Source organism: Pleurodeles waltl, chromosome 4_2 (assembly GCF_031143425.1).
Source record: "Pleurodeles waltl isolate 20211129_DDA chromosome 4_2, aPleWal1.hap1.20221129, whole genome shotgun sequence".
NCBI classification, from domain to species: Eukaryota; Metazoa; Chordata; class Amphibia; order Caudata; family Salamandridae; genus Pleurodeles; species Pleurodeles waltl.
The window spans coordinates 672,662,494-672,680,270 of record NC_090443.1 but is presented as its reverse complement, the minus strand read 5'-3'; the positions used below and the strand labels follow the sequence as shown (position 1 = coordinate 672,680,270).

The 17,777-nt window shown below is 44.5% G+C and overlaps 1 protein-coding gene across 1 annotated transcript in view; it reads right to left on the bottom strand.

Annotated features, from left to right (window-relative positions):
* PIGK (phosphatidylinositol glycan anchor biosynthesis class K) overlaps positions 1-17,777 on the bottom strand; it is a 452,024-nt gene that overhangs the window by 198,138 nt on the left and 236,109 nt on the right. Inside the window, exon 9 of the mRNA XM_069232253.1 lies at positions 12,029-12,201. Within this exon, the coding sequence (XP_069088354.1) occupies positions 12,029-12,201 (173 nt within the window). The remainder of the gene's footprint in view (positions 1-12,028; positions 12,202-17,777) is intronic.

Below are 17,777 nucleotides of genomic sequence, written 5' to 3'. Positions count from 1 at the left end.
GAGGTGGTGACGGCACTGATTTGGGAAGTCATGTCAAGTTTGCTGTTGATGATTACCCACATGGCTGGGTGCCCGTCATAGCTCAGATGGCCACCAGGTGGAGTCCCACAGTGAAGTGCTCTTCCAGAAGATCAAGATTTCATTCTGGTCGGTGTTCAGTTTCAAAAAGCTGGTCTTCATCCAGCGGGCAATTTCAGTCATGCAGACGTTGAAGTTGATCTGGGTACCAGGAGTCCTGTCTGTGAGGAAGAGAATGGATAAGATGCAAGTTGTCAGTGTAGGAAAGGACGATATCTTGAGAGCATATGATGCTTGATAGAGGGATCATATTTGCGTGGAAGAGGGTTGGGCTCAAAAAAGATTCTTGTGCATTCAGAGGTGTGTGAGGCATTTCTAACTGACTGGGTACTTCCAGTCAGGAAGGAACAGATCTATCGGAGTGCGCATCCTTGGATTCTGATGTTGTGTAGGTGTTGGATGAGGTGGTAGACCATTCCAAACGCTGCAGCAATGGGAGGATGGTTGGGTGTTTCCAAGTTTCTATGAAAGTCGCAAACGAGGTGTAGGCATTCAGAATAAGTGTGAGCATGGCACTGACGGGTTGCACTCCTATGGAGTAGGTGTGGGTAGGGCAGGTGTCCGATGAGGCGGATGGGCTCCAATGTGGAGATTGTTTCTAATGGGATGATAATGGACCATATGGTTAACACTGTTTTATGGATAAGAATGGGAGGTGTTTTACAAAGTCTGTTGGGTCGGTTGTGGATGAAGTTGCTGTAAATGGGGGTGATTTTATTTCTGAAGAAATAAGCGAGATTGTTACAGAGGTCCTGTAATGGGGTGATCAAGTTGGAGGCAGTCGCTGGAAAGGTGAAATCCTTCACGCCCACAACAACTTTTTTGCTTCTGTTGGGGTTGCCATCAATGTGGTCCTCCAGAACAGCAAGTTTGGTGGCCGAATCATTTGAAGTTAGGGTCTCAAGGCAGATTTGATAGTGCTCCTGTTTGCATTGTTCTGGCTAATTTTCCAGTTGCGCTCCAGTTTTTTGCAGTGGAGTTTCATCAGTCTGAGTTCCCCAGGGTACCAAATTGTCTGGGGCCTAAATCTTCTTGTATTGCTGTGTTTGAGGGGGCCATGAAGTCGGGCCAGGAAGTGAATCAATTGCTGAAATTTTTGATGGCTTTGGGGGGGGCTGTTGCTGTGTTCGGTTGGTGTTGAGAGCGGTGTTCCAGTCCTTATCAGTGACACTGCTTCAATTTTAGTTGGCTGATCTGGCAGTGTTGTGTGTGCACTGGACCAAGACGGAGATGCTGAACTTAATGAGGGTGTGGACTGTCCAGGAGACTGGTGTGGGTCTTTGAATCATAGGTTGCAGAAGGTAGTGAAAAAAGGGTTCAGAAGGTGTCTGGCGATGTGGGCGGTTCTCTTTATTTGATGGGTGAGGCCTAGGCTTCAATGTCTTTTCTTTGTGGAGTGCTTTAGAATTGGGGGCAGAGTAATTTTCCAGTGTGAAAATTCAGTCTCCAAGTAGGATGTAATTGCTAACTTCAAGGGTGAGTGGTGTGAAGAAGTCTGTGCAGGTGTTGGTGAAGATGGTGTGAGGTCCAGGTGGCCTGTAGACGAGAGTGCTGCTTAGTGTGAAATTGGCTATGACGTGGAGCTTGAACAATAGATGTCCAAAGCTGGAGGATGACGTGTACATGGAGGTGGTGCAGCTAATGGTGGTCTTGTGGATGATGGTGATTCCACTTCTAGGCCTCTGAAGTCTGTCCTGCCTGGAGATCTTGTAGATGGGGGGCGACTGTGGCGAAGTTAGGTGCAGGTTCGGGGTTCAGACAGATTTCTGTGAGTAAAAGTAGATCCAGGGCATTTTCATACAGCAGGTCCCAGATCTTTGTGGCGTGCTTAGTGAGTGAGAGGGTGTAGAGCTCCAAGCACAAGTGTTGAGTGTTATGTGGATAACTGCTGGACTGTGTGAGAAAGGGTTGTGTTGGATTCGTCTGTGCACATTGAGGGGAGTGTTGGGTGTGGGTATGTGCATGAAAACGTGCAGAAAGCTCAGGAGGATGCTCCCTTGGTGTTTTGTAGTATGGAGAGGCAGCAGCATAGGGAGCGGCAGCCGGGGTTGTGGGCATTCAGGGTCAAGGCAGAGTAGCGACAGGAGGGGGCCAGTGGAGGACCAGAGTTCCTGGCGCCAGGTGCAGATGAGCTTGCCTTTGGCACATCTAGTTACCATGCTCTGCTTCAGGCAAAGCCCTGATGCTGCCAGTAATATGCAGTGCCAATGTCAATGAGGTTACGACTTCACTGGGTGGTAACGTTAACTAAGTGAATATTTACCACCACCACCACCACAATTTCCTTCAAAACAAGGTCTCTTGTGCCAACAAAGGATTCATTCAGCCCCTCCCCCTTCCCCCCACCCCGACATTTTGGAAGCAATTAAAGGAAGACAATATGAGGTCTCAAGGCGTAATGAAAGTAGAGCACAAAAAAGGCGAACAATGGTAGTTAAAGAATGGCGTTTAACACTAGAACTAAAGTAAGCGATTTTGAAACGAAAATGTCATTGCCCACAACTGGACTTGAATGACTCCTGTTGAAGGTGATGCAATAGTTAAGCACAACAGGGACAGAGATCTAAACAGAACAAATTGATACTAAAAAGAACACTAAGTGTCAATAATAACATCAGGAAAATAATAGTATGAGATTTGCCGGGGCACTCAGAGGAAATTGAAGGCCGTGAACCTGCATTTGACGTGGAAAAGCTTTTAAAGAAAGTGCTTAAATGGAAAGAGGTACAAGTGACTTTAGCAGTAAAATAAATAGAAAAAAAAGTTAGCAGAATATTCTTTCGTGACGATTCTCCTAAAAAAAATATATAGGCAGAACTATGGAGTAAAGAGTAGAATCGTAAACATACCAACATCAAAAGTAGTGCTCAACCTTAAGCAGCGTCTTTAAAGCAGATATGTCACACGGCTTAGTTTGAAACAAATAATGTAGTTTTTACCTCAAAACTGAAATTCAGAATGTACTTTTACCCCCGGTAATGCAGGCGACAAAGGGATGACCATTCATAAAACCATTTACTGTTCATTTTAATAAAGCAGATCCCTGGCTTCCCTTTAAGGTTAGCTGAGCAATGTAGTAAGATGTCACTCTAAAGCACGCACAAGTCCACCTCAAAAGAAGAGACAGACAGAAATACGCTCCAGCCGAAAACCAGGGACTATCTGAAAGAATGGAGGTGTAGTAGCGTTTTTTCTGGTACTATATTTTTGTCGAAATCTAATAATGATCATTTTTTTAGATTCCATACGAAAATGCTAATTTAATAAGATTATAGTTGAAACAAGTTTAATATGAGTATAGAAGTGTGTTTCATTGTGCCACATTTACACATGAAAACTCCATCTTGGATAAAAGGAATGCTATTCTGGTGTTGCTCTGTCACTTACTCCCGTATTAATCGCCTCCATCTGGTCCTTATGCACATTTAATAGATTTTTTACGGTTGTGCTTTAAAAAGACCCCCAGTACAGTGATCTGGGCCTAAATCCATTGTTTTTTTTGCTGCCCATGCCATTCCAGTTCGGACCCAGCCATATGCAAATCAGTCTTGACCCTGTTCCCCATGGGAACAGTCCAGCCCGAACTGCTAGGCCAGGTCTTACCTGGACTGGAAACAAGCATCCTGGGACCGGTTTCGGGATTTTTTTTGTGTTACTAATATTTTTCTTATGTGCCAATAAAGTTGTAGCTTGTGATCATGCCTCGATGAACATGCTTTTTTCCCCCGAATTTGCTACGTAAGACTTGTGTGTAAGAATCCCTTGGTTTGAGGGAGAGCCATAAGACGTTCGTATGCTAATGGGGATGCTACTAGGGATACTGCTCAATTTAGTTATGATTTTAGTGCCCAGTGGGGAAATAGAATGTTTCTGATTTTGACTGTCTGTATGACTTTGTATTTGAGCCTTCCTGGCATGTACTCTGTAAAGCTAGATTTTTAAAAAGTGTCTGTAATGAAACCCTTTAACTTCCCCTCTCCCCCCCACCGACTTAGAACTCCATTGAGTGGTCTTTAGGATTTATTTTGCTACTCTGCTAAATTGATGTTGGGGAGGGTGTTTTTTCGTGCATGATTAACAGAGGGTGGAACCTTTTAAGGTAAATGAAATTTTGGGGTGTCCTGGATATTGGGGTATTGCTCTTCTCCCACGGAAATGACATGACACCTGTTGCGAGAGGCAGGTTCAGGAGGGGGAATGACAGTTTCCTTCTGTTGTGTGCCGAAACGTCTGTCTCGTAGTCCTGGTTGCTAAATCCGCTACAGTAACGTTCTGTCTTGTACAATTTAAGAAGTCGCTGTTACCAAGTGCCACTGCTAAGAACAGCATTGGGATTTTTACAGCCAGTGTCCGCCATGATGGGGAGACAGCACGGTCCTTTACCTTCTGGGTCTTTAACGTTTCAAATATACGTTTTCAAAAGATGTTCGCTTTAAGCACATGCCCTGCTGGATCCATTTCCTAAATCACCCACAGAAGGCCTTACTGTGAGCAAACGTGTGAAATTCCATAGCATAAGAATTTTAATTTTAATTTAGCAAAACAACCATAGGAACCTACATTCCTGCTTCAACCAGAGCTTTCCTGTTCTCTTTACTTTTAAAAATTGTGCTGACGACATGGAGGAAAATCTCTACAAAAGTTTAAGTATCTAATAGCCATTTTTAGGGTCGAGCCTTGCAATAGCTATTGCTTGCAAGGCACTGTTATAGTTAGAAAAAGCTTGAAGCCCGCCTGTCGCTCACCACTGGTTGGCTTGCATGGCACTCTTCTTTACAGCCGTGTAATTTCTCCACTTCAGGCCTGGCGTCATTTCCGGTCCTGTCGCGGTGCACTAGTTAAATCAATCAGTGCCCGTCCTCTGCTCCCGACGTTATTTTCTTCCACCTTCCCCCTCCCGCTGCCTGCTGACATTATCAACTCTTTACTTGAAAGTGTCTGTTCTACTTTAGCAGACATGTTGGACTTTAATAAGTTGTCAGATTCATGTTTCAGGAAACACAGTATTGAAAATGTAAAGTATCCTTCATTGACCGCTGCTCCCGATGTGATTGAGGTACTTATTTATACCACCCTACCCCTGCCGCTGCCTGTTAACATTATTTACACTTTACTGTAAAGTTGTTCGTGCGCCTTTAGCCGACTCGCCAGACTTTAATAAGTTGCCGGATGCTCATGTTTCGGAAAGCACAGTATTGCATATTTAAAGTATCCTCCTTTGAAGGCGGTATACCTCTTAACGCTAGTAGCACAGGTCTTACTTAATACGTATCTAATACTCATCTTAGCATCACACTGATCAATAGCTGAACAAATCGGACTGGAGTACAGCAGCCCAGGGCGTGCATGATGCTCACAGATGCACGCACATATGTAAGCAGCAGGTGTGTCGACCCACCAACCTGCCTCGGTAATTGTTTGTGGCGGAAAACAGTGACTGGCTATCCGCGCAGCAATGTCTGCCTTGGGTAAGAAGAAAAATGCGGGGAGGGGCTTCCTGGGTGAAAGGTGAGCCTCAAAGACCAGGGGCTGGGGCCACCGTTCCTCCTCGGTACTGAAAGGCATGTACTGCATGGGAGGCTGAGGACTTGCTCGGTCTGCTGCCCGCACACCTGCTGCCCAGCAACATGTCCTCAGAATGGGTGGACCTGCTTCTGGGAGGGGCTGCCACTAATGGCTCCGGAATTGTGAAATTACAGCTGGACAAAGGTAATGATGATAATTCTTTCAGATGTAACTGCTGCTTGCAACACCGCTCAGTAGGTCTTGCACCTGCTCCTAAAACCAGGATGACCACCAGTGAGTGAATTAATTTTCTTGCACACTGCCAAGTAAACCCTCGCATGTTCTGCCAAATTTGTGGTTGCTGAAGGGACTAAGATATGAAGAGATACATTTATTTGTTCAGCACTACATGATGTGTTCAAACTCTGTTGCTGAGATTCGGCTGCTGATCTAAAGTCTCTCTGAGCTCTAACGCTTTGGACGAGGCCCACCGTCACATGTGGGTTTTGGACTTATCCTTGCGCAGCGGATAAATAATACAATTGCAGCAGTAGGTACATGGAAACACAATCTGACAGCTGTGGAAGCAACTGGAGAAAATATGGCACCTGCTGACATCAGAAGCTCGCGGCAGGCCCTAACTCCAAATATCAATATATACATTAGCTATTCATCCACCCACGGTTGATGAAATAAGCAGCATGCGCCCTTTAAGAATAGCTAAGAATGATATCTATTGTGTGAGTGCCCAGCAAGTTGGGAAAACTGGATTTACAAGGGCATTATGCCCTGCACTGGAATTATACATCAACGCACGTCTAGTCCAAGTGACAGGTAGGGCAGCAAAGTGGATTCTGAGTCTGCTGCAAACAACACTCATCTTGAGTAAAGGGTTATAATTCTGGCATGGCCAATTTTAACTTTCATCCTTCTGAGAAAGGAGTAGCATAGAGATGCCCAATGCTGGAAAACAAATAGTGCTATATATTTTGAACAGCGCTTTGAAGAAATGGTTGAGGGTGTTAGGTGTCCTAGGAGGGTCTTTTGTGTGTGGTGTCATGAGCATGCAGCTCGCACATACAGTGTTTAGTTTGTGCATCTCTGGTTCTCAATGTTGCAAATGCAGTCTGGAGAGCTTGGAAGTGTGGCACTGGCACTTTGGACAGGCAGAGTGAAGAGTTAGCACCTGGAGTTTGCAAATGACAGTTAACAAATCTGCAGATATCCACAACAAGTGCAAATAGTTTTCACAGCTGACTATATTAATTTGTATGAACATATAACTATTTGCTGCAATCAAAGCTAATGCTTTAATCATGTTGATTCAGTATTGTAGCATATTGCTTAAGGTTCAAACAACATAAATATATCAATGTGTTGTGTTACAAACTAGCTTCATTATTCCTGAAAAATCTATTACATTTGTATGCAAACATTATGCATTGTATGACCATCCAACAAATGTTTTGCCCTCTATGGTCAGCGGCACTGGAATTATGTGGCAGGGGAGGGCAAAATTATGCAACAAGGTTGAATAAATTATGAGGCAAGAAAAGGCAAATTATGTTGTGTAATGTGATTACGGTATTACATGATTTTTTTTTCGTCATTAGGTTCGAGCCTGGTATAGCATGTGCTAGCCCATGTGTATCGCTTGGAGATGCTGTTGTAGTTAGAAAAGGGCTAGGAACCCACCTGGTGCTCACCATTTGTTGTCTTGCGTGGATCTCTTCTATACAGCCTTGCAATTTGTCCACTTCAGGTCTGGCATCATTTCTGATCCTGTCTGTGGAGCAGGGACCGAGCACTGATTAATTTAACTTATTTAGTGACCGTCTGCTGCTCCAGATGTGACTGAGGTACTATTTCTTTCACCCTTCCGCTGCTCCCTCATCAGGGTTTTTTTGTCTTATGTTTTTTTGGCAGAACATTAGAGCTCTTTGCAAGAGCACCCAATGACATTACACAAGTTTAGATTCATTTTTTTAATAACAGGACAATTATGTGGTTTGCTACTAATCACAGGATGTTGAGTTAATGTCAGCACTCAAACCTGGTTCCACAGTTCTAAAGTCAGCTGCTCTGGCCTTAGGCCACATATATTTTGTGTGATTCCTTTGTGGCAGGGCCACTGGGAACTCTGTGAATTGGGTCTCTGTTGGCACAATGGCTTTCCCATGGGCAGGTTTAGTCTGACCGGACTCCTCTCCGCAGCAAGTTCCATAGCTAAGTTTACTTCCGCTAGTCACCCAGACCATACATCATTGTTTGGTGCGTCACTTTCTACGCTTTCTCGGCGTCCCTTCCTGTCCCTGTGTCTGAGGATCTCAGTTCTTCATACTGGTTGAGCCTTTGGTTGTTACTCGTGCCTTTATTGATCGCACATTGTGTGCATAGGGCTCAACCTCTTGAGCTGCCAACTGGACATTCTGTTCTCTACTCTTCTAACCTCCAGCCCCGATTCCCTGCCGCTGCCTGGGGCTACGAATGCGGTCAATGACTAACCTGCAGATGGGGACTTCCTTCAGGATCCATACCACATCACCTTCTCTCCAAACGTGAGATTTGGCGTGGCTGGTATCACTAAAGGCCTCTCAGAGGGCAGGGCAAAGCCTTCCAGTTGGTAATGATCAGGTCCTGCGAGACTGCTTTTATGGATCTTGCGGTTAGTATTTGTCTCTTAGCTGTAACTACACTACCTGGACATGTCACGGTTGCGGTTTTTTTCACATGTTGTGCTAAAGGACCATAGTTGATTATTGTTAAATATTTATGTATCCAACCACAAAGGACTACTGAGTAAACAAGTGCAATGTTAGTGTACTACAACTGCCTGTTACTTGCACACTAGTACTGCTAAATAGGAAACTCTCTGGTTTCAGTTTTTCATGTTTTGCTGTGGAGAGTTGCACAGCGCTGTTTTGCTATTTGTGTGTGTGACCTTTCGAGTGAAGATTTAGCAAGAGAACAATTTGGACTATGTATTGTTAGTTACAGAAATTAACCACACAATTCTTTTATCACCTAATATAACTTTTCATCATGCTGCACAGCAGCCACAATGCTCAACAGCATAGCTTAAAGACATTGGCAAAGCCAATAGCTCTGGCTAAATACACTCTTTCTGCTCCTCTGTCTCAAGTTCATCCACCTCTTCCTAAACAAACTACCTATCCTTCTCTTTCTTCCTTTCTATCTAGTCTATGCAGCTCTCAAGCCCCATCTATTCACCATGCCACATAATCCCACTACATAAATACATTCAACACCACACAATTTCACCCCACACAATTCCAATACAACTCACATAATTCCACTCTACACTACATACATCCACTATGCTTCAAACCAAAACACATAGATAAAAGATAAGACATTGGCCCTCATTTTGACTGCGGCGGTCTTTTCCCAAGACTGCTGCAGCCGCCGGACGACCGCCAGTGCTTGCGGTCTTCCGACAGCCATATTATGACGGCCACCAAATACCCGCAATGCCAGCAGTCGCAAATCCGGTGGCATTCACTATGGCGATCAGCAGCGCTGAGCCGGTTCCACTGCCGACACAGCCACGCCATAAAAAGACCGCCCACAGAATTACAACCAGTGATTCTGGGTGGCGGTCTTTTCCTGGCATGGCGGTGGGAGCGCTGGATCCTGTTCACTCATGGAGGAGCACCTCGTCAGACAAGGTAAGTGTTGTGCACGATGGGTGTGTGGGTGTGTCTGCATGTCATGAATGTAAGGTGGGGGAGTGATTGTGTGTGTGTTTGTGTGCGTGTTTGTATATATGCATGTGGATGGGGGTGGGTGTGTGTGTGCATGGGTGAACGTGTAAGGAGTAAGGGGGATGGGAGTGAGGGCTTGCAGGTGCGTGTATGTTTGTATGTGTATATGGTGAGTGTATGCGTATGTATGCGCGTGAGTGTTGTGTGTGTGGGGGGGGGGTGCATGCAGAGGTGGTTGGGGGGGGGGGCATCCCAGCGATGAGAATGCAAGTTCCTGTTGTCAGGATACCTTTCCGCCAGCATTTTGTGGCGGGGAGACCGCTAGGAAAATGCTGGCTGTGTCACTAGTCGGAATATCCTCGGAGGTTATCCGACTCCCGCAGGGCTGCAGGTGGAAACCTCAAGCCCGGCAGACCGCAGTAAATAGGCAGGATGGGCGGGGACGCTGTGGTTTGGCAGTGGCTAAACTGCAGCGGTCGTAATATGGCAGTCTGCACCGCCGGTTCCGCGGTGGAGAGACCGCCACAGCAGCCCTGGCAATAATGAGGGCCATTGTCATTTACAACGCCAATAGCTCTAGCTCTCACAAATGCGAGACATATTGCATTGCAAATACTTGTTGTATTTGCTATAGGACACTGATCTGTGTGGCTGTACCAGAATGCCACCCAGCATACGAGGCTACAGAAGATTATCAAACTAAATTATAAACAGTCTCATGGACAAAGCAAGTCTACTAACAACTACTCTCGACTTTCATCACTTCTCTTCAATTCAGTTAACATGTCTGGTGTATTGAATTCTCTAGCTTCGTTCATGTTTTTATGCAGATAAAATAACTGTTCTACACTGTATGCGAATATCGCAACATACACAAGATGGCAGCAGAGCGTTAAAAGAGAAGTATTTAACTGAATGGCTCGAGACGCAGGACGAATTTATGAATCAACAGTGAAATGGATACTACGCAGCGATTACTCTGGGTCAGTAAAAAGATGAGCGCAAAGGATACATTAATCGTAACAATTAACTACTTCGTAGTGAGCGGAATGTATGGAGTTGCTGCCCATTTTTTAATTTTCCAAAACGAGTTCCTATATTTTTTGTTACACAAGAGCCGTCCCTGGAGAGTTAACGAAGACACTGAGGTTTATCTCCGGTTAAACGGAAAGAGGGTCTCCTGTGTAGTGAGGCGTAGGACGGGATAGAGAACTGAGGATTAAACAATCTTTATCGTCGGGGCGCCGGCTACCTGAAAGAAATGTCAATGTGTGTGACTGGTTAATTAGAAAATGTAAGGGCTGCTTAGGAGCTAGTTTAAGATTCAATTGATCGAGTTACTTGAAGCTTCGAGGGGAAAATTATGTATTCTTTTTTTTAGAGGTAATATATGGGAATTGCGAGCTGACTTTTAGAGTATGTCCTTTACCTTTAAATGGACACATAGAACATGTTTGCACTAGGTACAGTCAGTGTACTATTAATACATTATATATTTTGAAAGCATTTACTTTATTTCAAACATGAAATCTATTTGCGCATTTCGAGTAACCCATGTTATATTGTGTGCAACAATTTTAAAATATTAACGTACATATTCACAGTGCGTTCTATCACAGGATGGGGCCACGTGTACAGAAGTCACTATCTACCGCCGTGCCAACCAGGATTCAGTCGTGCATTAACCAACTTTGGTTCCATAATGTTAAAAAGGCCTTTCCCACCCATTAGTTCAGTATGCATTTATTTTTTATTGAAGGTGTACGCATTGTTTTCTATGCAATTACCAGAAGAGACTAACAAGACGGTTACAAAATAATTTGTCATTTTTTTTAGCCACGTCTCTGACCCCCCACCCCCACTGCACTCGGGATCACAGCGCCCTATGCTTTTTAGGTCGAGCGCAAGTGTTTTGACCTGTTGTAAGTATTATATACTTTTAACCACGCCCACCTCATGCCCATCATTTTCACTGCCTTTCAAAAGTCCTTTATCGTTAGAAAATGCTTTGCACTTGGGGTGGTTTTGTTACCGCCTTGCAGGCTGCAATCGTGCAATTATGTAACAGGGGCAGACACGTTTGACTGCTAGCAAACTTTTTCTCCTTCGCGTTTATGGCGGCCATGGCACTTTGAATTGGCTCACTTATGCCAACTGTTTTACTTTTCATTCTCAATTTAAGTGGCAAGAAAAGTCCAGTTAGGAATTAACAACGCCAATATCTCTAACTCGAGCAAATGCGAGACCCATTGCATTGCAAATGCTTGTTATGCATTTCAACCATAGCTTGTATGTAATTGATGTTCACCTGCATGATGCACGAATGCCCAGTGGGAAAAGGCTTCCCCATACACTATTGCGCTCTACCCTTTAAGGGTTTCTGTTCGTACTTTACAGATAACACTGCTGCGCCACAGAGGCAGGCATTGATGCATGTATCATGAAGGAACAAAGCAAAGGAGTAAATAAAATGCATCAAGCAAGTGACAGCCTTCTCACTGTAGCCAAACCCCAAAAGGATAAGTTGTCGGCATACACTCACCCGCTTGCACAATATTTTAATCTCTTTAATTTACATTGATATCCTCAACATAGGAGCTTCAAAGCTTCATCGGGGTTAGTAAGCACTACATCAATACATTTACAATGCAATACTAGCTGCACAGATTAGCATGCTGTACAAGCAAAAATAACATTTTATATGCGAGAAGATCAAATACCTTTTTTCTATGCGCTCTAATTTAGGATCCAGAGTAATAGTGTCCACAGTAAGTTCCACTTTTCGAACACTCCCAAAGAAATCTGTAATGAGTACGTGCTGCGGGTCTCTCTGAAACAGGTCGGTTCGATGTCCAGGAGTGGAAACACACAAGCTTTTTGGACATACCTGGAACTGAAATATCATAAACTGCATTAAACCATAAGTAGTTTTGACTGTATAGGTTACATTTAAAAACAAAGAGAGACTTTTTTTTAGCCAGTACCAAAAGAAGGTTTCAAATGCTTTGAACGTTCAAGAAACTAAAGGTCCTGCAACGAAAATATTGTGAGTTCTAGTTGGAACGGTCTTGATGTTTTAGGAGATGAAAAGACCCAACCAGTCTGTGCACATGCAGAGTGAAGGTACAGGGAGGGCAGATTTTAACACCGATCATCTTGGGAGAGTTGCAGATGTGGATCCTTAGTCCTGCGTGAATTCAGATTTTGGCAACATCAGATCAATAGTATGTCAGGAAAAGGGGTCTCTTTAATGAGGTCAAAGATTTCAGAAAATCAGTTTCAGATCCTTCAGAAGGGAAATGTACAAGGGGGTGATCTGATTCCAAATGATGATCTGTATTTTGGCATTCAGATAGCGAGAGGTGTCAAGACGATCCCAGCATTAGAGCTGGTTGGCCAAGACGGAAACCATAGGTCAGATAGGCTGTCATGCCAGGAGTCTTATGTACTGTGGCAAAGTTTTGAAAAGCAGTTGATTTTTTTAACCAACAGCCAGGGAATGTTTTTCAGTGCTATGGCTATACCATTGGGGCCGAGTACAACAATATGAAAGTGAGCCAGACAGCGTGGTTCTTGACACTCATTGAACATGGATATGACTTTGTTTGAAGTTCTATGTACTCTGCAAGCAGCACAACAGTAATCCAAGCAGGCAACTGTCACAGTAAGGTTTAGGACAATCTTGTGAAAAGACTGTGGTAAAAGGAGGATTCTCCCCTCAACTTCATCACCTAAACAGGATGCTCACACAATGCCTTTGGGGCATTTTGGTGACTGAATTCATGTATGGTGCCATAAGAGGTTGCACCAAGATAGTAACCACAGTGTGATTACCTTCTTTTGAGGTACTGTCTATTGACTCAGTGTATCAGCTAATTAGCTTATCCAAAAGAAAGAGGAGTTTTCACTGGGTCTCAGCAATATTTCAGTCTTCTAACCACTAAGGAAGCTGTATTTATGGTTCACCAATATAGCACATAGATCTCTACTTGGTGTTAACCTCGGATCCCTCCAGCAGGTAGGGGTGGTGTTGGGCATTACTCACATACATGTAATAGATGGTGTTAGAGAGTTAGGTCTATGAGCCCAGGTGACTGTAGAAGAAAACTGTCAACAGCTCAGGATAGGTGTGCTCCAGGTGCAGCTGAAAGATCCAGATAGTAATAAGTCTAGTTTAATTCATTGAACATGGATTTTTAGAAGGAAGTGGTCAAGGTTTGGGCTGTTCTGCAGATTTCCACAACCCTCTTGAATGATGCGGTTAATGATACCAAATGCTGATGAGTAGAATCAGTGCACAATCATTGGATGTTAGATGCTCTTCTCTGATGTTTAATGGGGTGGTTTGCATTAAACATACCAAGTGAAAACCATGAAAAATAATATTTACAGACCCATAATTAGATATCATGTAGAGGACTGAGAGTAGTGTATCTGAGCTTCACAACGGGTGTCGCCAGTTGTTATAGAGCATTTGTAAGTCTGGTGATGGGGAGAAACAAGACAGGTAGACCTTAATTGCAATCTTTATGTTACAGATCTCAAATGGGATTCATGACAATTTGAAAGATGATATGCTTTCAAATACTTGTGCAGCTTTGAGAATAGGTGTATGGCACAAAGGCTTTGTGTGTTGATTAAAGTGACTAGATGGTGGGTTGAGTAGCATTTGTCATTAGCTTGTCAATATTGCCAGGGAAAAAAACAGCAGTTAAAGGCAGATTGTGCCTGGTGAGCCTGTGCCTGTTCTCAGTAGATTTTAGAGGCAAATCTGTAAAAATGCACATTTAGAAGTAGGAATTTATACTTTTAGTCAGATTAACTTTTCTCTGCACAAATGAGCCTGACACAGAGTATAGTAAACTAGCAGATTGAATTTCTCTCGATTTCAACCAATTATTCTAGTCTTGTTTGACATGTTAGAAATACAGGGAGTGCAGAATTATTAGGCAAGTTGTATTTTTGAGGATTAATTTTATTATTGAACAACAACCATGTTCTCAATGAACCCAAAAAACTCATTAATATCAAAACTGAATATTTTTGGAAGTAGTTTTTAGTTTGTTTTTAGTTTTAGCTATGTTAGGGGGATATCTGTGTGTGCAGGTGACTATCACTGTGCATAATTATTAGGCAACTTAACAAAAAAAAATATATACCCATTTCAATTATTTATCATTACCAGTGAAACCAATATAACATCTCAACATTCACAAATATACATTTCTGACATTCAAAAACAAAACAAAAACAAATCAGTGACCAATATAGCCACCTTTCTTTGCAAGGACACTCAAAAGCCTGCCATCCATGGATTCTGTCAGTGTTTTGATCTGTTCACCATCAACATTGCGTGCAGCAGCAACCACAGCCTCCCAGACACTGTTCAGAGAGGTGTACTGTTTTCCCTCCTTGTAAATCTCACATTTGATGATGGACCACAGGTTCTCAATGGGGTTCAGATCAGGTGAACAAGGAGGCCATGTCATTAGATTTCCTTCTTTTATACCCTTTCTTGCCAGCCACGCTGTGGAGTACTTGGACGCGTGTGATGGAGCATTGTCCTGCATGAAAATCATGTTTTTCTTGAAGGATGCAGACTTCTTCCTGTACCACTGCTTGAAGAAGGTGTCTTCCAGGAACTGGCAGTAGGACTGGGAGTTGAGCTTGACTCCATCCTCAACCCGAAAAGGCCCCACAAGCTCATCTTTGATGATACCAGCCCAAACCAGTACTCCACCTCCACCTTGCTGGCGTCTGAGTCGGACTGGAGCTCTCTGCCCTTTACCAATCCAGCCACGGGCCCATCCATCTGGCCCATCAAGACTCACTCTCATTTCATCAGTCCATAAAACCTTAGAAAAATCAGTCTTGAGATATTTCTTGGCCCAGTCTTGATTTTTCAGCTTGTGTGTCTTGTTCAGTGGTGGTCGTCTTTCAGCCTTTCTTACCTTGGCCATGTCTCTGAGTATTGCACACCTTGTGCTTTTGGGCACTCCAGTGATGTTGCAGCTCTGAAATATGGCCAAACTGGTGGCAAGTGGCATCGTGGCAGCTGCACGCTTGACTTTTCTCAGTTCATGGGCAGTTATTTTGCGCCTTGGTTTTTCCACACGCTTCTTGCGACCCTGTTGACTATTTTGAATGAAACGCTTGATTGTTCGATGATCACGCTTCAGAAGCTTTGCAATTTTAAGAGTGCTGCATCCCTCTGCAAGATATCTCACTATTTTTGACTTTTCTGAGCCTGTCAAGTCCTTCTTTTGACCCATTTTGCCAAAGGAAAGGAAGTTGCCTAATAATTATGCACACCTGATATAGGGTGTTGATGTCATTAGACCACACCCCTTCTCATTACAGAGATGCACATCACCTAATATGCTTAATTGGTAGTAGGCTTTCGAGCCTATACAGCTTGGAGTAAGACAACATGCATAAAGAGGATGATGTGGTCAAAATACTCATTTGCCTAATAATTCTGCACTCCCTGTAGGTTCTCCAGTTGGCAGTGGTTTACTCCCTGCCCTAGCAGGGACTCTCACTCTAGTCAGGGTAAGGGAGTCACAGCTCAGACAAACCCTGCTCACCCCCTTGGTGGCTTGGCTCAAGCAGTCAGGCTCATCTCAGAGGCAATGTGTAAAGTATTTGTACAAATGCGTGAGAAAGTGATGCCCTAGGACGATGAGTGGAAAATCTAGGGGCCATATTTATACTTTTTGACGCAAAACTGCGCTAACGCAGTTTTGCGCCAAAAAAATTAGCGCCGGCTAACGCCATTCTGAAGCACCATGCGGGCGCCGTATTTATTGAATGGCGTTAGCCGGCGTTAGCCAACCGGCGCTGCCAGGTGTGCGTGAAAAAAAACGACGTACACCAGGCAGCGCCGGCGTAGGGAAAAATGGCGTTTGGGCGTCCCAAAATGGGGCAAGTCAGGCTGAGGCAAAAAAAATCGTCTTAACCTGATTTGCGCCATTTTTTGTGGGCGCCCAGACGCCATTAACATGACTCCTGTCTTAGCAAAGACAGGAGTCATGCCCCCTTGCCCAATGGCCATGCCCAGGTGACTTATGTCCCCTGGGCATGGTCATTGGGCATAGTGGCATGTAGGGGGGCACAAATCAGGCCCCCCTATGCCACAAAAAAAATTAAAAAAAATACTTACCACAACTTACCTTTTCTTCCCTGGGATGGGTCCCTCCATCCTTGGGTGTCCTCCTGGGGTGGGCTAGGGTGGCAGGGGGTGTCTCTGGGGGCAGGGGAGGGCACCCCTGGGCTCATTCTGAGCCCACAGGTCCCTTAACGCCTGCCCTGACCCAGGCGTTAAAAAGAGGCGCAAATGCGGGTTTTTTTGCCCCGCCCACTCCCGGGCGTCATTTTTGCCCGGGAGTATAAATACCACGCACATGCCTGGGAGTAATTTTTTAAGACGGGAACGCCTACGTTGCATCTCATTAACGCAAGGAAGGTGTTCACGCCAAAAAATGACGCTAACTCCATGAACTTTGGCGCTAGACGCGTCTATCGCCAAAGTATAAATATGGAGTTAGTTTTGCGTCGAATTTGCGTCGAAAAATTCGGCGCAAACGGAGTATAAATATGCCCCTCGATGCGCTGTGACGGTGGAGCTGCCACCCGGTGGAACAGGTGCTGCATCAGTCCCAAAGGCGCTGCGACGATTCTTTCACTGCAAGACAGGTGCTGCGTTCATTTTTTCAACTGCAAGGCAGGCATTGTGTCGGTTCTGCAGGCGTTGATTTTCAGCCACGGTGTATCGATGCGTGGACTTTCTTACTCAGGACACCAGTTTCCATTTTCAGAGGCCCAGGTACTTGGTTTGGCACCACTTGGCAAGTTAGGACTCTCAGCAGAAGAGCCCAGGCACTGGTAGATGAGGTCTTCGATGTGCCTGAGACTTCTTAATAGGAGGCAAGCTCAATTCAAGCCCTTGGCGTACCTTGGAAAGCAGGATGCAGAATGCAAAGTCCAGTACTTTCACTCCCGGGACAGAAGCAGCAAGCAGCACACCAGCACAACAGAACAGCAGGCAGAATGGCAGTCCCTCCTACAGCATCCAGCTCTTCTTCGTGGCAAAATGTCCTCAGTTCAGAAGTGTTCTAACTTTGTGGGTTCAGAGGTCCAGTACTTATACCCATTTCTGTTTTTTAAGTAGGCAAACTTCAAAGAAAATGGTTTGTAGTGTACCTGCCCATGCCTTTTCTACCCTTGCCCCATACACACTCCAGGGGGTTGGAAACTGCTTTGGGTAAGGACAAGCACAGCCCTATTCAGGCACAAGTGTCTGCTCTTCCCACCACTCTAGCTCAGGAAGACCCAGCAGGATATGCAGGGCACACCTCAGCTCCCTTTGTGTGACTGTCTAAAGTGAATACACAAACAGCCCAACTGCCATACTGACCAAGAAGTGTATTCCACAGACAGACAGAGGTACAGAATGGCTAAGCAAGAAAA